The sequence below is a fragment of the Phaeoacremonium minimum genome (genome assembly GCF_000392275.1).
Source record: "Phaeoacremonium minimum UCRPA7 unplaced genomic scaffold PA7_03_scaffold_62, whole genome shotgun sequence".
In the NCBI taxonomy this organism is placed as follows: domain Eukaryota; kingdom Fungi; phylum Ascomycota; class Sordariomycetes; order Togniniales; family Togniniaceae; genus Phaeoacremonium; species Phaeoacremonium minimum.
Genome location: NW_006920969.1, coordinates 676,244 through 695,054, shown reverse-complemented (window position 1 = coordinate 695,054; position 18,811 = coordinate 676,244). Strand labels below are relative to the sequence as shown.

At 51.0% G+C, this 18,811-nt stretch overlaps 5 protein-coding genes across 5 annotated transcripts; 3 read left to right on the top strand and 2 right to left on the bottom strand.

Moving 5' to 3' along the window:
• Window positions 1–1,591: 1,591 nt before the first annotated feature.
• Window positions 1,592–2,829, top strand: UCRPA7_1224 (putative endo- -beta-xylanase precursor protein; the record flags this gene model as incomplete). Its single annotated transcript, XM_007913809.1, has 4 exons — window positions 1,592–1,659; window positions 1,710–2,110; window positions 2,165–2,625; window positions 2,683–2,829. The coding sequence occupies 4 exons, from the start codon at window positions 1,592–1,594 to the stop codon at window positions 2,827–2,829; spliced, it is 1,077 nt and encodes a 358-aa protein (XP_007912000.1).
• A 1,488-nt stretch (window positions 2,830–4,317) lies between these two features.
• Window positions 4,318–6,518, top strand: UCRPA7_1223 (putative bzip family transcription factor protein; the record flags this gene model as incomplete). Its single annotated transcript, XM_007913808.1, has 3 exons — window positions 4,318–4,554; window positions 4,698–6,369; window positions 6,424–6,518. 3 exons carry the CDS (start codon window positions 4,318–4,320, stop codon window positions 6,516–6,518), a joined length of 2,004 nt encoding a protein of 667 aa, XP_007911999.1.
• Window positions 6,519–6,857: 339 nt separating this feature from the next.
• On the bottom strand, window positions 6,858–8,872 carry UCRPA7_1222 (putative ubiquitin-conjugating enzyme protein; the record flags this gene model as incomplete). The annotated part of the gene is made up of 6 exons (XM_007913807.1): window positions 6,858–7,696; window positions 8,028–8,137; window positions 8,241–8,288; window positions 8,340–8,587; window positions 8,646–8,725; window positions 8,797–8,872. 6 exons carry the CDS (start codon window positions 8,870–8,872, stop codon window positions 6,858–6,860), a joined length of 1,401 nt encoding a protein of 466 aa, XP_007911998.1.
• Window positions 8,873–13,461: 4,589 nt separating this feature from the next.
• On the top strand, window positions 13,462–14,479 carry UCRPA7_1221 (putative endosomal peripheral membrane protein; the record flags this gene model as incomplete). The annotated part of the gene is made up of 2 exons (XM_007913806.1): window positions 13,462–14,283; window positions 14,414–14,479. The coding sequence occupies 2 exons, from the start codon at window positions 13,462–13,464 to the stop codon at window positions 14,477–14,479; spliced, it is 888 nt and encodes a 295-aa protein (XP_007911997.1).
• Window positions 14,480–15,129: 650 nt separating this feature from the next.
• UCRPA7_1220 (putative erythrocyte band 7 integral membrane protein) lies at window positions 15,130–16,506 on the bottom strand (the record flags this gene model as incomplete). The annotated part of the gene is made up of 3 exons (XM_007913805.1): window positions 15,130–15,910; window positions 15,966–16,437; window positions 16,497–16,506. The coding sequence occupies 3 exons, from the start codon at window positions 16,504–16,506 to the stop codon at window positions 15,130–15,132; spliced, it is 1,263 nt and encodes a 420-aa protein (XP_007911996.1).
• Between the last annotated feature and the right edge of the window lie 2,305 nt (window positions 16,507–18,811).

Below are 18,811 nucleotides of genomic sequence, written 5' to 3'. Positions count from 1 at the left end.
TCACCTGACTGCTGGCAGGGGTAAGACCATGCTCCCCCAACTCAATATACCCTTGACTTGCTTGATGCCACGATAGTGAAGATGGAAAGTCAAAGGATGAAAGCTCTCATCTCCCCCCACGATGCCAATTATTGAACATCCATGGCGATGAATAGCAAGTCTGAAGACATTTATGGAGTTACCTGGGGCTCTGGATACAGTACGATCTCAATATCGCCACCGATAACAACCTTGAGTAATGAAGTGCTCACACAGCTGCAGTGTATACATCACCAGACGCTGCCACTGCTTATGATGACCGCCTTTCCACAATTTTTAATTACAAAGGCGTCCATTCGGGACAAGTATGGAAGCGGTGGACTAGCGCTATCATGGGATTTGATATAGAGAATGAGCCAATGCTCCTTGACGAGAAATATGAGCTCGGTGATCCAGCTTGATGGACCTGCGCGCGTGCTGTACACATGTGCTCCGAGCTTGGTGCCGAGAACCTAATCAAAATAGCTTCTGGGGGAGTTGGTGGTTCAAACGAGTATAACGCGAAATTCGCCCCGTGGGTTGTCTCATGCCCCAGATTGGACATCGTCAGCGTTCATTACTACTATGATGGTGGTTGGGCTGATCATGACGACATTGTGGAAGGTCAGGGAAAGCTGGTTCTCATTGAGGAATGGCAGTCTATCCAGGGGAATGGACAAGCGTCGCAATACTCCTCGAACGCCTAGCAGATTAATGAGATCGCTATCCCCTGGATAATATGGCAAATTCTACCCCATCAAGTCTGCGATGCTTCGTCAGATACAGACCACACTGGTCTTGTCGTTGATGGTGGAATCGACGTGGCTGGGCCAATGCAAGTCGCTGATACAACGTCTGCAGCCCAAGATTGTGATTGCTCCCACGCATTGCCTCTTTGTCCAAGAGTCTAAACTAATGCATGTTCCAAGGACCGGTGTCATCTATAGCTAATTCTAACCGCGTTTCGGTCGGACTTTGCTGCAAGCGGCAGCAGAAATATGAGTAGAGAATATCTATAGGTAATCAGATCAGTTGGGAGTATCTGGGTTAGCACTATTTTGTCAACGTTGATAAACCGAAATGATGATATGAGGATATACAGAGTCACAACAAAGCCCAGACTACAGATCTGACCAGAACTGACATTGTAAATTGGATTGTATGCTGGGCTTCGCGTCGTGCCAAGGGTCACAGCAATATAAAAGAAAATCAGCCGCAAGGACTCCCGTTTACCCCTGAGTACGATTCAGGCTAATCGCGCGCCCGCTCACCTGCGTGGTCCAGCACCCAGGTTTAATATGATCTATTTTTCTAGCTTGCTCACACTGCGCATTGAACCATTCACCAGGAATTTATACGCTTGTACCTAGCTCGAATTAATGCTTCGCAAAGTTCGGTACATCCGGTCATACGGGTCACTTTTCCCATTAGAGTAGCTTGCGTGCCGAAATATATCATCGTGAGGAATGCCTATATTATGACCGCACCTGCCCGCGTTGGCAATCTGAGATCTGAGAAGGACAAGATAAGGGCAGTGTGTAAATCCCAAGTTAGCTTCCTACTGGAATCCATCATGCATTTTACGTACCATTTCATCACGGCTCTGAGCGCAGCCGCTGCTGCTTCAGCTAGTGTCGTACGGTAAGGTTCGGATCGCGAATCTGGTATCTATGGATGCTCATACCATGTAGACTCGATGTTCGGCAAAATAACAACCTCAACGCCGCCATGGTTGCCAAAGGCAAACAATACATTGGCACTTCCTTGACCATCCGGAATGATAATTCAGAGACCAACATCATTAAATCCGAGTTCGGATCTATCACACCCGAGAACTCGATGAAGTGGGATGCGACCGAGCCAAATCGTGGACAGTTTTCATTTGGGGGTGCTGACCAGGTCGCCAACTTCGCAAAGCAGAACAACAAGCAAATGAGATGCCACACGCTCGTCTGGTATAGCCAGCTGCCGAACTGGGTTTCAAATAGTAACTTCAACAATGCCACGCTGATCTCAGTCATGACCAATCATATTAATACTGTGATGGGTCGATACAAGGGGCAATGCACCCACTGGGATGTTGTCAACGAAGGTTCGTATTCGGCGATTTCAGGGGGGCAAAGCCGATGCTAACGAGTGAGGAAAGCTTTGAACGAGGATGGTACATACCGTGATAATGTCTTCTTACGCGTGATTGGCGAAGCATACATCCCTATCGCCTTCAGGCTTGCTGCAGCGGCAGATCCGACGGCTAAGCTTTACTACAATGACTACAACCTAGAGTACGGGGAGGCTAAGGCCCTGGGAGCAGTGCGAATTGTCAAGCTCGTACAATCGTATGGCGTCAAGATCGACGGCGTTGGTCTGCAAGGCCATCTTGTCGTTGAGTCTACTGGTACTCAGTCTACGCCGACCCCTGCGCAAGATGTTTTAGAGAAGACCCTTCGTCTGTACACCGACCTCAACGTCGATGTTGCCTACACTGAGGTTGATATCCGTATGAACACCCCAGCGACGGCGGCAAAGTCCCAGGCTCAGTCAGCCGCCTATGGACGTGTCGTCGGTTCGTGCATGAATGTCCCGAGATGTGTGGGTATCACTATATGGGTAAGCGGCCACGAGTGCTTGTTTTGAGAGACAATCATCTAATGTAATCAATCGCAGGGTATCTCGGACAAGTATAGCTGGGTACCTCAAACTTTCAGTGGCGAAGGATCCGCCCTTCTCTGGGATAACAACTACTCTAAGAAACCAGCATACACTGGATTTCTCAATGCCATCAATGCTGCGAATAGCACGTCAAGTGCCTAAGCCATGGTCGAGCAGTATCGTGGTGGTATTAGTGCACATTTGTGGAAATTGATTTGTATTGATTTCTGTGTAAAAGGCGTTGCATTTGAATAACTTCTATATTTGAGATCCATGATGTTGAGCGTTGTTCTCTCTTTCTCCGCCCCAATAACGGCTAGTTGAGTGAGACGAAGATTTCCGGTCGTCGTCAACGAGATAATGGTTTATTGGAAAGAAAGTTACTCAGACCACTTGACGCTATGCAAGAATGTTGAGCTTGACACTAGAGGCGGCTTTGATTTTTAATTACACGCGAGTTAGGTTACCGACCTGTCGCCGATAAAAGGAGTGCCCCATGTCGTTATTGGCGTTGTTTCGTATGCTGACCTGGACGAGGCCGGCGACCAGAAACCGGTAGCTGTTGGGGACTTTTAAGGATTACTGATCATAAAATGAATTGACCCGAGCTAACAGATGTGATCTGTTCTCGGACCTTTGGAGCCCAGTAAATAGGCTGGAACGGAAAGTGAGTTACGGAAATTGTTAGTACTAGTTAATGCTCTACACATTCCGGATTGCTCGAACAGGGCCCAGTACAGCCAATGATAGCTTCACAGAGACTAGGCCTTGGCTGACGGGATCTCCTCAAGGCACAAGCCTGGCAAGAAGGGTAGGCAGCATTACTCAGCGACAAAGCATCGTTGCTTGCTGCACACGCGTTTACTTCCCTTTAATGTTTGTCTGAGTCCTTGTTCAGTTCAGCATCTCCGTGATTGATTGTGACTGGTTACAGACATTTGCCTGTTCCTATGCCTGTTCTTGGTCAGCAACCACCTCGCCGAAGTAGTGCTTTGCGACACACACAGACTGAGATCTCTCCAGGCCACATGGCATTCTCCGGCTCCAACCTCTCCTCAGGAGGATTCAATATTACTTGAGCACGACCCACGGCTTGGCTCTGTGGCACTTCAGCCCTTCCATCCATCCACCAAATCCAATCAGACTGCGCCTCCTTCACATCGTACAGACTGTTCCAAGAATACCCAGGCCACTTCAACGTTCAGGATTGACACCTTCGGTATTGTGGATTCTCGCCATCTCAACAAAAACTTCGCACTCTAATCTCGCCCAGAGCCATTGAAGACTGGCTTTTCTGCCCTTGATCATCCAGTATTCATTGATCTCGTAGCCTCATTACCGGTCGCCATCCGCTGGCCCTGTTTGGAACTGTGCGTTCTTGGGACCCACCACTGTCACCTCCTCTGACCAGTATCGCCATCACTCAGCCCTACCAACAGAAGTGAGGCCCCCACTTTGCCTGCCATTTGCTCTGGACAGAGATCCAAAGACGACAGTCTACTCCATTACTAGACATAACCCCATCAGAAATCGTGGATCTCTAGGGTAGCTTATAAGCTATAGACCTCAAGCCCACCACTCCAAATTTGGGGTCCAAGTTCATCACCTGAACGATAGGTCTATCGAGACTCCCCTACTTGGAGTCTGATCATGCGCCTGATGCAGTCGGATCTTGCTATCCTCAATGCGGAGCAGTATGATGTCGGCGTCCACTTCCCAGGCACGCGGCCAAGGAAGGCCCAGGCATCGACGCACACTGAGGCTGGCCCTCGCAAGAAGATGAAGACTTCTGTCACCGTTGCTGAGACTACGGAGCACGAGGAAGAAGAGAAAAAGAGATCCAGGGGACGGCCCAGGTTGGACACAAAGGATGAGACCGCCGCCGAGGTAGGTTACTCTTCACCTTATCATTCTGTCTCTTGATTTCGCAGTGTCATACCCTGTACCATCATCGCGAATGGACTGCCTGTCAAAGTCATCTTCTATATTTCCTCATTCCACCATTCAAAGCAAGATCTGACAGAGAACAGCGGCGTCGAACACAGATTCGGCTAGCCCAGCGGGCTTACAGAAATCGGAAGGAGAATGCAATCTCCACATTAGAGAAGAGAGTCCAGGAACTGAAGGAGACCAATGAGGAAATGAGCAACGCATTCATGAAGCTTCACGATTTCGCCGTCAGTAGCGGATTGCTCGAACAGCTCCCGGAATTTGGTCGTCAGCTACGATCTACGACAGAGATGTTTCTAGCTCTTGCCAAGAAATCTGCTGAGGAAAATGACAAGGAGCACAGCCATAGCGCCAGTCCTGAGCACGAGGCCGAGGAGTCAAGCGTTGATGCTCTGTCCAAGCGTGTACATCAAGATGCGGTGCCATCATCGCACGTGTCTACCAGACAGACTCCGGCTGCTCCGGCTCAGCTATATGGAGGATTTATGGTCAGCCACGAGTCTGTTACACACGCAGACATGGTTGAACCTATGCTATCCACGACATACCAGACCCAGGAAGATTCAATGAACACAACAAATACCGACCTAGGTTACGAAATTGTTACAGTACCCACCCTCGAGAACGCCTCATTTCCTTTTGGCCTGAACCCGGACTCACCCTTCGGCGATATATTCTCACACAACCCTTCCCACCATAGTCCTCTTCACACGCCTCTACTACCGATTCCTAACACATACGCTTACCAAGAGTCTACTTTTGGACGCCGGCTGCAGAGAGTTGCTCTCGAGAAGGGTTTACAGCTGATCACTATGCCCAACCCACCAAAGGAGGCGTTTGCCAAGGTCTTTGGCTTCTGCATTCTGTTCGAACCTATCGAGAAGATAAAAGAACGTCTTCGTGCTGGCCTGAAAAAATCGAAGGAAGAGAGTATGCACTACTGGCAGTTCCCTTTCCTGCAGCTTGGTGGTGCTGGTTCACACGTCCCTGGCTTTAGCTCTACCACCACGCCGCCGAACATGAGCCCTTTCCAATCTGGTGAAGATGGTCACCGCATCGGTAGCAGTGGTACCATCGAGCGGTTCAAGCATCCCAATGCGTCGTCTGGGTTCGGAATTGGGCCATTCACCGAGGCGGTTAGTGAGGCTCGGGATAAGCGTATTGGCTCTCGCATGCGTATCAATCTCCCCGGGTTCCAAGGTGACTTCTACGACAGTGACGAGGTCGAACTTTACCTACAAGAACGAGGCGTTTCTATCGGCGCCGCACAAGACTTTGTGACAGTCGAGGTAGACATGAATTTATTTGATGACGAGGCCGACGGCCAATCCCTGATGCTATCTCACTCAACCACTCCACCGCCGGCGAATATATTCGGATCTAGCAGCGCGGATCTAGGAGGTTTTACCGGGATGCACGGGCTTGATGCCTCCAATGGGTTCGGCGCACAAAACATGCACTCTACTGGAAGCCTATCAAGCTCGAGTCTGAGCCCGCACCAAAGTCCAGGAAGCAGCTCGGACGACACTACCATCCTGACCATGCCCGACGCGTCTGTGATCGGTAACTGGCCGAGCAGTATGCTTCTTCCCACAACGACAGCAGCAACGGTCGATGACCCCATGGCGAACATGTTTGCTACAAGTGGCGCTGGGGCATTCGGCGACAGCAACTTTTTCGCATTTTCTGGACTGGATGCAAACCAGGGAAGCAAGAGAATTGTAACGATTGATGTGAATCGCTTCATTCAAGGTAAGATTCAAGCACACAATTTGAATAGATGAACGTTGGCTAACATATCTTCAGAACTTGTCGAGCGGACTACATGCTTGGGTCGGTCTCCGGGCTTCCGGCCAAAGGATGTGAATACTGCTTTCTGGATTGCCACGCGAAATGGTTAGGTCGCATCCTCATGTCTATATGTACTATATTTATGGCGCAATGTACTGAGCGTGTACTTTGAATTGGGTGGGACTTTGCTTCTATGGAGTATTGAAACAGGCCATGGGCTGATTTGACGGGTTTGATGGAGTTCCTGCGTGGGACGCTGGTGAAATACTGCGATGCGAAATAAACTCAATCACATCAAGGCCCACGAAAAATTATGAAGACTTTAGCTGGTAGACATGCCATCGGCGAATCTAAACAATCGAGTTGCCCATTGTGTAATGTACAGTGTGGAGATCCACGAACAATACATTAGAGCGTTGACATCTATCGTTTGAGTGAACCTGTTGGTATCATGTAGCCCTTGCCTGGCGCTCTGCCTCCTCTTTCTCTGCCAGCGCCGTTTCTCTCTCCACAATCTCGAATAGTGCCCTACCTCGCGCAATCAAGTCATCCCTTTCCTCCTCTAGCTTGTCCTTAAGATACTCGATGCCGATTTGCACACTCTCACTGTAGCAATCCCTTCGGCCGTCGTCTTCATGCCAATAGCGCCCCTCGCGCACCGCCAACGCCCTCATCTCTCGATCCCACGCGTCCTCTTCCTCTGCCTCATCTAGGCTTTCCTCTACCAGGCTCTGAAACAACGTGATGCGCGCCTGGCGTTTGTCCAGCTTCGTCCGCAACACGCGTGACAGCGCCGGCGACTGGGGCTTGCGCACCCATAGGAAGGGTATCTCGTTCGCCCGGTACAGCCTGGGAACCTTGCGCACGCCGCCGGACAGCTCGGCTAGTGGTCGTGGTCTCACGGTCGGTTCGTATACTGTGTCCGGGCCAGGGAGGCGTCTGATGACCGGAATGTTGTCGGGGTGGGCTGCGGTCGATATCGGTGGAGGCCGGGGGGGATAAGTAGCTAGATTCTTCTTGTAGTTCGCGAGACGACCCTCGAGGAATGTTAGGATGGAGGCGTGTTCGGGGCTCGAGGAGCTGCGCGCCGCGGATAGGAGATCGAGAAATCGGTAACCATTGCGCAGAGCGGCCGTGACGAGCCGCGGGCTAGTGTCGGCCTTGTTGCGCCGGAACCCCGTGCGGATGTAATGCTTGATTGGATTGACTTCGCCCCAGCCAGTTGCGATTTCATCGGGGAGAGCTATTTGAGGAACTTGGCGGAGGAGCGCTCGGTAGAGGGCAAAGCCTGGTTATGGATTAGGTGCTGTCGATTGTACGGATATTTAAAGCTACACCCACATGCTGTGCGATGCCGCGAGCTGCGGGCAGGTATGAAGTATGACGGCATTCATTGGAGTTCGCGAAGAGCCGGCTTTTGGGTTGCCTTGGAGCTCTCGTAGGCTTTTTGAAAGAGCTCCAAGCTCAGTTACAGATATTTGCAGATACTCATTTGAGAGTCACGTGCTATCACTTGGTTGCTGACAATACGACAACAAAGTCACCTAACACAAGGATGTATTGCTTGAGGTTAAGAGCCAAAGCCAAATTCCACGCCAGAGACCCCCGTAAATGCAGACGTAGATACAGCATGTTCGCTGCCAAGAGGAAAAGTCCGCCATAATTCGTAGTCCCGTCATCAAGCACCGTGACAACTCGGTCTTGCTCCAGCTTCGACTTTGACAGAAGGCTTAAAGCCATGCTCAAAGTCCCTCATAGATTTATGTCCTCACAATCATCAAGTCTTTCATTGCCATATGGGCCGATCTCGCTAGTCTTTGTATATGGCATACTTCGATCCCTCGGGCGGCTGCTGCAGCTTCTTGTGCTCATCCATATACCTAAAAGACTGATTAGTTTCGAATCCTTTTAGTTCCATGCACCGTACTGACTTCCGTATTGCAATGAGAGCAGACTCCAAGCTCAGAGGGTCATCTTTCGGGCGGGGATTCCTCGACAGTTCGGTCGAGATCCTCTCCCAATCCCGCAGAATGCCAACAAAATTCTTGTCGACTAAACCGTTTTGCTGGTTGACGCCGGGGAGGTTGATTTGGCTGACGAAGTAGATGACGGGAGGCTCCCTGGGATAGTTCGGGCCGCACTCCATCTTCAACTCGTAGATTCGGTTCTCGTGGTTGCCCTAGGAGAAGGAAATGTTAATCGGGAGGTGGTGACGTCTGGACGAAGATCGGATATACATGAGGAGGCCCCCAGATAGTTCCTCGCCAGTTGCTCATGTAGATATCTTCAGGATCCTCCAAGCCATACGAGCAAGCACCTAGCGAATACCAGCACCATTAGTTTTGTGAACGATCATGGCCTGACCCCATGGAGACATGTCCAACATACCTGCGCCCATTCCCTTCTCGCCCTTCTCTAGCTCAGCAAGGAGCTTGAAGTTGCGCGGCACTTGAGCAACCGCCATGGTGAATCTGCAGCACTGTCGGGGGTGTTGATGCTGGGTGGCTTGGTTTGTCGGCGGCGATGAGGAGGTTTCGATGCGACAAGATGACGGCACCGGGTGACAGGCTGGGCAATTTCCAAGGCTGTCGAGTGGTGGAGCAGTCAGTCACTGACGGTACCTACCTAATGTCAGGTGGGGTGGACACTGCACGGAGGGGTAGACTTTGGGCGGTGAGACGATTCTGCCAGGTCAAAGTGCTAGGCGCCACACCCCCTAGCTGACAGTGGGCGCCTCGAGCAGTTGACAGCTGGCGCGTCTTGACTCTGACGGCCTTCATCGATCAAGTAATAATAGTTCCCCTTTCCAAGAAACGCCATTCTGGACCCAGCGTAGAGGCCATGCATGTGGATATTAGGACTCACAGAAGACTGCGGAACCATTGACGGCCAATATGACGGCGCAGCTTCTGGCGAATGAGCTTGCGAATCTCATTCAGGAGAGCAAGCGCAAGCACAACGACCTCCGCCAGGTATATCCGTCCCCGTCCCCGGTCAAGTCCCGGATCTGCCCCTGACGATGACCAGCACAAGGCTAATGACCACGCAGGCAGCCGAGAAGTCTTTGGAAGAGCTAAAGAATCTCAGAGCTTCATCTGAGGCCCAGATTGGACCAGGTCAGCATTGATTCTGAGCACTACTGCCCTAGGTGTAAATACTCATTCATGCAGAGCTCTCACAAAGGGTCAACTTTGCCAACCCTTTCATTATCGCTTGTGGGACCAAGAATGCGAAGTTCACGGGCATCGCCATTGTGTGCCTCCAACGGCTCATAGTGGCCCAAGCATTACCACGTTCCAAACTGAGTCAAGTCCTGGAAGCTCTGCAGCAGGCTACCTCCGCCGGCCTCGATGTCCAGTTGAAAATCCTCCAGGTTCTGCCGTCTCTGTTGCAGAACTACTCAACTGACCTAAAAGGCGATCTCCTAGTAACAGCGTTGACTGTCTGTTTCATTTTGCAGTCTAGCAAGAATGCGATTGTCAACAACACATCCGCGGCCACTCTGCAACAATTGATTGTATCCGTCTTTGATAAAGTCGTCGCAGAGGACCGCTCCAGCTCCGAGGCTCCTTTCGTAGGGGAGGCGCCAACTCAGAATGGCACTGTTCAGCTCAGGGCTGCCGCATTGGATGCTTTTCGGATATTCAACGACCTGTGTCTTTTGACACAGTCTCAGAGACCTGAGTACTTGAAGTTTTCTGGTCTTCCTCAAACCTTCGGCCTAGAGCTAATCGAGTCTGTCTTGACAAACCATGCCTCAATCTTCTTGGCCCATCCTGAGCAGGCTCATGTGCTCCAGACAAAGGTCATGCCGTTCATCATTCAATCATTGTCAGGGAGGCCTAACTTTGCCACCTCTGTCAGACTTTTCCGCATCTTATATACCTTGCTTAGGAGGCATCTGTCCATTTTGCCCACAGAAAGCGGGGAAGCACTGAGAATCTTGACCTTAATCTTGGACCAAGATTCCGCATTGTGGAGAAGATCGTTGTGCATGGAAGTATTCCGTGGAATATTTGCAGAAGCCGGGCTCTTGCGGCGAATATTCATGCTCTACGATGCTAAAAAAGACGAAAAAAATGTCTTGAAAGACCTCACGGCAACCTTTGTTCGAGTCAGCACTGAGAAGCCAGCGATTATCGGCCTTGGCCATCAGTCGACCATACCGGTCGCAAATCCGTATGGCAGCATCGGCTCATCCACTGATCAGGCTATGCTGGAAGCCAGTGGTGTCTCTGGTATCATTACCGGTTCTGTCGGGGGCGAGGGACACAATATTGGCATCAGCACGCAGTGGAGCTCCATGCGTGTTCCTTGTATCGACCAGTTAGACAAAACCGAGGCTCCTACAATTCCCGAATCATACGTCTACAGTCTAACTCTTGCCTGTATCACCTCCCTCTCCGAAGGCTTAGCCAAATTTATCCTGCCATTGACAGTCCCTGGTGAGAGTCGTCGCAAACGGTCCGGTAAACAATGTACAGGTCTCGATACCCAGGCGCCGGCAGACGAAGAAGGTCCCCCGACGCCGACAATTAAGCTGCCACTGGAGAGGTCCGCGTCTTTCAAGAGAAACCCGGTGCCCATCAATCCTTTGTCTCTGGAAGACCACCCACTTCAGGCAGAGGTTAAGATCTGTGCGGCCATTATAGACGAATGCTGGCCCGCAATTCTGGCGACATGTTCGACATTCCTATATGCTGCGCTAGACTCCGAATACTACCACAGCCTAGTAAGAGCCTTCCAGAGGTTTGCACATGTCGCAGGGCTACTTCAATTGACAGTCCCACGAGACGCATTTTTGACCACTCTTGGTAAAGCTGCTGTGCCACCCAATGTCTTCACGGCGTGCTTGAACTCCGGCCAACAAAGGCCATCTACTCCGACAGCTGCTGTGGAGACTCCTAACAGTATTTTGAGCAATGCTAGAGGCCTGCTCAGCGTTGACAGCCTAGTCAGTCAAACGTCAATCAGTGCCGACAAACCCAGACAGCAGTCATTTGATGCTAGTCTCTCAACACTCAACACACGGAATCTTCTTTGCCTTCGAGCTCTGCTGAATTTAGGTATCGCTCTGGGTCCCACATTGGGTGACTCCTGGAGGATTGTGCTGGAGACGCTTCAACAAGCTGACTTCGTGTTGTTCACAACGGGCAAATCCGGCGGGCGCACTCCAACAGCTGCGAAGGGACCAGATCAACAAGCAGATAGCGAAGCCAATACGCTTCTTGCCAACTTCAGCACCGAAATCAAATCGGTGGAGACAGCGGCCTCGAGGCTATTCGAGAGCACGATTGACTTTCCGAACGACGCTTTCCTTGAAGTTGTCAATGCTGTGTGCAATCTGCTAGAGAGGCGCACAGAGCCAGTATCTGAGCCAGCAAGCAGACCTCAATCCCCGCCCTCTGCAGGTGCTACGTTGAGAACACCCTCGGGGCAACATAGGAGAGTTCTCAGTATCTCAACTGCAGCGTTGACCGGTCCCAATCAAGAAGATCAGTTTGCGCTTGCTAAGCTAGGCGACATTGCTAGCATTAATCTAGACCGCCTCCTCACGTACTCTCCGGAAGCTTCAGGATGGACGCCGTTGACTTCTGAATTGATCAGCGCTCTCACCTCAACCTCGATGACCTCTGCTGTTCGTATACGTGCAGCGGAGACTCTCGTGCGACTCATACTCGAAGCTGCAAATGCGGTAACGTCTCGATCTGAAGAAACCCGTGGCAAAGTGCAACTACGTTTACTAGAAGCTTTTCGAGACTCTCTTCTCCCTCTGCAGACCGAAGATCGCGAGGTATCCGTTGCTAATCATTCAACGGATGTGGATATTCACAGGATCGTCCTTGAAGGCCTCAAAAGCATCCTTGAGAACTGTGGCGAAACCCTTCTCAGTGGATGGGATCTCGCATTTGAGATCATTGACAGCATCTTTATCAGCAGGCGTTTCGGGTCTGAGGACCGGCGTGGCCCTCAGTCGCAACCAGAGGTGCTGATGACACGATCCGTCAAGCTTATCAAGTCCTCCTTCAGCTCCCTCCAACTCATCTGTTCTGATTTCTTAGCGTCCCTACCCAATGCTTGCTTCCTACGCCTTGTTGATACCCTGTACAAGTTTTGCTCCCAAGATGATGATCTGAACGTCGCTTTGACAGTAAGTGACCCGATTTCGTTACTTGACTCTACATGCTGACGATTCAGACTGTCACCTTTTTCTGGGTAATCTCAGACTTCTTATCCGAGAAGAGCCGATCAATGTCTATAACAGAGGCCATGGTCGATGGCTTCAACGATAAAGCATTAGTTGATCTTGCCTCGAATCCCAGCGAAGAGAGCTCAGGGGCCGCGCTATGGCTGCTACTTCTGTTACGGCTTACCACAGTCACGGCGGATCAACGACTGGAGCTGCGAAATAGTAAGTGCTAAGCGATATACCATAATTGTTCTATTTGATTGATACCTCTAGGTGCGATACAAACCTTGCTTCGCATCATACACGCCTATGGCAGCAACCTTGGTCCCGAAGCCTGGTCAATATGCATCAAATCGGTCATTTTTAGGCTACTCTCGTCCATCGAAGCACATCTTGAAGCGGTACAGCACGAGTCATCTCGTGGGAATGCCAAGAGCGAGTGGGACGAGACGGCTGTTGTCATCATACAAGGTGTATCAAGCCTTCTCGCAAGCTACTTGGATGTATTAACGGCCTACCCAGCGTTTACCGCGCTCTGGCAATCCCTTCTCGGGCATTTTGCAACGATGCTTGATTTTAAGTCTCTTGAAATTAACACCGCAACGTTCTCAAGCCTTGGGAACATACTTTCGAAATGTGAAGAAGGCCCCAGAGTGAGCTTTGACAAGAAAACAATTGACTTAGCATGGGATCTCTGGTCACGAGGGATTCCAGTTGCGCCGCAAGGGGAGGGTGGCAAGTTCGAGGATAATCAGAAATGTCTTTTATCTTGGGTTGAAGCTCTCTTGGAGCTTTATCGGCTCATCAGAAACGACTTAGAAGTGGAGAGAGTACAGCGGATGCTTAGTCTCTTGCGAGACGCTATGCAGGAAGCTACGCCGGGCTCATATGCCAGCGATATTGAATATGTGACTCCACTCCAGGGACGAATATTGGAGGTCTTCAAACTCATTCGCACCGATATCCATGGTGTTCCGTCTGCAATGATCACTCAAGTCGCGGACTTTGTTTCCCTGGCCTTCAGCGACGAAAGGCTTGCTCAGAGCAGCTCAGTCAAACGGACATACATTGCCATGTCTAAAGAGAGCATGGGCATTCTGCAGTACCATATACTGAGCAACGCTTCTGACTCTGATATATATGCAACAGGCGCATTCTCCGCTGCCTTATCTGCCCTGTCAAAGCCAATGATGCTAAAGTATAGCTTTCCGATTACAACCAAATCGGAACCGCCATGGAGGGTGGCGACAACTTCAGCACTCGCTGCCTTGGAGGCGGCCCTTCCTCAATTGGGTGCAGCCAATGTATCTCAAAACACATTCCAGGATATCTGGCAGATCATTGTTAATATTGCCAACGGGATCATCAGCGCGGATTATGACAAGGCGACGACAGAGGTCGACATCCTTGCTGATCAGGACTTCGACATCAACTCTTTTCGAAAGCTTCGAGATCTCATCATTCCTTCGCTAGGTGCTGATGTCATCCCGGACAAAACTCGGAAGGCATATGCTGAAGGGCTCTTCCGGACATCTATCATACATGCGCCAGCCCCGGCCGAAGCCGCAGTCATCTACGGAAGCAAGTCTAACGGCAACGAAGGTGTTGGTCTGAGCAACTTCTTCAAGCCGCGTAATGGCAGGACCATTGATCCTCCTCCTACTAGAAGACAGAAGATGAGTTATGTGTGTCTTGAGGAACTCTTCTCGCTTGTGAGCGCCCATGACCAGTCCTCTACGGCACCGATGATTTTACTGCAGCCACCTACACCGAGATTCCCTCCAGGTGCTATGACACTACCTAACTCGCCAAAAGCCCTTACATCAAATTCTCAACCAAAATCTGACGCAGAAACAGCACATGCACTTCACGTTCGCCTAGCAGGAATTGTCGCGCCATATCTTATTCTTCGCTGTGCTCTCACGTTTCGAGGTTTTGTCGCCGATCAGCCTCTGCGTGGGAGAATGCCGCAGCCACTATCACAGAGGAAAGAGTTGGGGCGCATACTGACAGCTTTGGTGGAGTTGAAGAGTGAGCCGGACGCAATACCTGACTTACAGAACGTGGAGAGCGACTCGAGGAAGCACCTTCTACGGCTCTACCCACTGTTAGTAGCCGCTGTTCAGGTTGCCGGAAAGTCTGGGGATGAGAAACTGCTCAACCTTCTCACCGACGCCTTGAATGTTGTTGGGGCTGAGATAGGTATCTGAGAAATATTCTATATACAGATAGGTGAGGTCAATACGAAAATATGAAATGGTTCTAGCAGGAGCACTGGCACCCTCCCCCCCTTAGCCTTAACATGATCTCGCGCCAATGCACCCGATGAAATTGAACTGATCCTCTGTATTTTTTGGTAACTTTTCATCGCATAATTCTAATAAGCCTCGCCCAGGCGGCTCGATGTCTGAGCAGTGAGTTAAGTAGAGTACATTCATGATATTGCCGCCCTTGGTCATGTGTGACGCCATGCCTTTTTGCCTCCTGCTATTAAATTTTACCGAGGGTAGATGTTATACAGCGCCCAACTTTCATTGCCTTGTCGTCGCCTTGTCAAAGTCTGCCACAATACTGTCCCTAGCAGCCTGGCTGGAAGACTTCTCCTCAATTGGCTCAGATGCCTCGGCACCATCCTCCTTGGAAGCGAGCTCCTTAGCAGCGATCTCTTTGGCCATAGTCTGAGCCTGAGCACTGCCAACCTTGCCATACACGCTGAGTGCAGTGGCGATCATGCCACCGATATCTCCGACGTTGCCTGGTACCACAACCGCGGTGCCTTCCTTCGCCAGATTGCCGAACGCGTCCACGTACTTCTCCGCAACTCTGAGGCTGACGGCTCCTTGAGCTGCACCCTGACCTTCTTCGATGCTGCGAGCGACCGCCGCAATGCCGGACGCCGTCGCCTTTGCCTTCATGAGGATGGCCTCTGCCTCACCGGATGCGCGGTTGATCTGCTCGGCCTTCATGGCTTCGGATGCCAGGATGACGGACTGCTTCTTACCCTCGGCGATGTTGATGGCGCTCTGGCGCTGACCCTCGGACTCGAGAATTTCCGCTCGCTTGGAACGCTCAGCCGTGACTTGACGGTGCATGGCTTCGACAACGGCGGCCGGTGCATGGATGTCTCGGATCTCGTAACGCAGGCAGGTTACACCCCATGCCTGTGCTGCCTCGTTGATGGCGGCTGTGATATTGATGTTCAGAGCGGCGCGCTCTTTGAGGACGTGGTCGAGTGTCAGCTGGCCGATCTCGCTACGCATTGTCGTCTGCGCGAGCTGGGAAATGGCGTACTCGGCGTCCTCGACACCGTAACTGTGGGCACGTTCAGCATTTGTCCAACAACAAGCTATCAGTCGTGAAATCTGACCTCGCCTTATACGCATCGAAAACTCTTGTGTACAACACGCCGTCCAGCTCCAAGGTGACGTTGTCTGCAGTAATGGCACTCTGCGACGGAATCTCAATTGCGGCTTCCTTCAACGACTTGACATATGCAATACGGTCGAGGAATGGTATCATGACAGCCAATCCAGGCTGTAGGATGCGGTTGAACTTGCCCATGCGCTCGACTATCCAAGCTGTCTGTTGCGGCACGAATCGGATGATCGTGTTTCTCGGAAGGGAACCTTTTCCAAAGTACACTGGGAAAGCGCCTCCCGTGCCAGTTGACGATGAGGTTCCTAGCGAGGATATATTCGAAGCGAGGTATCTACTCGTCTGGTGGAGACTTCGTCGTTGGGTGCTGTTGTCGAGCTTCGAGCATTTCGCGCCATTCGCATTGCGCAAGACCACCGGGGCTAGGAGTCGCGCGGCGTTCACTGCCAGGCCCTGACGGGCGGCTGGCACGAGCGCAGCTGCAGCTGTCTTCTGCATTAGAATCAACGACATGGTCACCGACTCTGCTGCATTGGCAGATGGTGGTGTGTTTGACTGTGACCGGGAAGGTTTGGAGGTGAGTAGGCGAGCTCAGCCGTTGAAGCTTCGGTTCGCTTCGCTTCGAAATTCGGCTTGGGGAAAATCAGCTGGCCGCTGATACGTCACATTGAGGACGCCTGCTCGGGATGTGGTCTAACCTCGCACGCTTACCTAAGCTCAACGCTATTAGTGCCGGTTGTCGGCGAATAGTTAGAGCGGGTCACCAGCCACGATTTCCTGTAAGCGCCACATCTCAGGGGCTCCCAGATGCCAGACGGAACGATGGCTACAGGAGCTCATGAGGTCATTGACTCGGTATACACCAAAATCATGCCGAAGAATGTCGCTATTTTCGACCGAGAAGTTTTTACTATTCCATTCCCTTTTCACAAAGTTGGTTCCTCGAGTCCAGTTTTGAAAAGGTCTTACACGGCACATTCGGGACAGTAGTTGCATTGGAGAAATCCCTCTAAATTTATAAGTCGATCTCCAAATCATGGCTTCTGAAAAATCTCGGAAATCCCAGGCTCAAACTGAACAGGAAGCACGGCGTCCTTCTCATAACAACGGAGCCAAGAAGACGATTCGCGAGAAGATAGCCGGAGAGCAACACGGTCCAGATGCCAATCCGTCTCAATTGGGTGATCCTGTCAGCTTGAAAGCTGAAGCAAGCGACAATATTCCCACAGATAATGAAGCTGGAAGCAAACCAACGGTGAATAATTCAGCTTCAAGTGGTCATGCGGATGGCAAATTACGCAATGGGGAGACATTACGAGAGAAAGCAGCTAAGAAGATTCATGGGCCAGATGCAAATCCGAGCCAGCTCGGCGATCCAGTCAGCATCAAAGCGGAGACAAGCACCAATATACCGACTGATACTGAAGCGGGAGCAAATAAAATAAGAAACTCGAAACTTTGAGTTTCCATGTGTTATTCAAGTCCTATGGAACATGGAGTTAGGCTTGTACTATCATTGAATTAGCCAGGTCATTGTGACTACCCGCTCTTCAGCAAATCCACAAAGACCAACATTGCGTTCACAAATTTAACAGGCCATGTGTGTCAGGTCACAATTCTTAAATTCATGTTCAATTTTTCAAATTTACAGAAGAACGAAGGCCATGGCCATATGCAACTAGACAATTAGCTTACTAGTGCCAGCTGGTTGGGTGTCTTGTTCGTTTACTTTCGTGTCTGCGTGTATCGCTGCGGCGATGAAGGCAGATATCCCCAAATATCAACAGCATACCCAATCACACATCCTACCTGTGCTCCTTCCTTTGAAAGCCAGACATGATTTAAGCTGTGGGTTCTTTTAAGCTCATTAAAAAAACTCGAGCTGGAAATCCATCTCTTCTCCCTTTCACCTCAGCTTTCATCAACCTACCTCGATCAAACCCACAACCGACGGTACACTTCGCTCGCAGACAGCTCAACTGCCAGCGTTCAAGATGTGCTTTTACCGAATTGCCGTCTGTCCGGTTTGCGAAACCATCAGTCACGAGGTCTTCGTGTACTGTCAGTGGTGCCCTCGCAATCCTGACGAGACTCGCTGCCCCGAGTACACTGAGGGATCTCAGCACCGTGATTTCGGTCATGTGGAAGCCCACGGTTGTATCAATCCGGACTGTCGTCTTTATCAGCCTGGCCATATCCAGATTGAGGGACTGATTAATCCGACCCCCGTTCACCGACATCCTTCACCCCCGGCTACTGCCAACGGCCGTATGGGAGCCGCTGTCGTCTCCCCTGTTGCTGCTGGACACCAAGCCAACGCTAGCGCTTCTTACACTCTCCAGAAGAATCAGACTCCCATGAGACATCGTGCCCATATCATCCATACTGCTCAGAAGCGAGAGAATTCCGATGCGGATTCCTTCCAGCCCTCTCAGAAGCGAAAGAATCCTGGAGGCATTGGAGGCAATCAAGGAGCCGTCCAGTCTTCTCAGACGCAGCAGAACTCTGCAGGCAATGGCGGCAACTCCGGGCCTGTTCAAGCACCCGCTAGACAGTTTCGCCCCTGGACTCCTGAGGAGGAACAGAGCATGTTGAACTGTCGAGCGTCAGGCATGTCCCACGCACAGGTTGCCGGGGTTAGCAATTCCAGACCTGTTTCCCGGACTGAATACTAATATTAATGTAGATACTTGATCGCACTGAATTTGCTTGTCAGACTCGATTTTCCATGGTCACTAAGGCTCAGCCTAAGTCTCAACCGCTCCAGGATAATCCAGCCAACAACAGCTTGATTATCAATGGTACAGCCAGCAGCTTCACAGCCAACAACGTCACAGC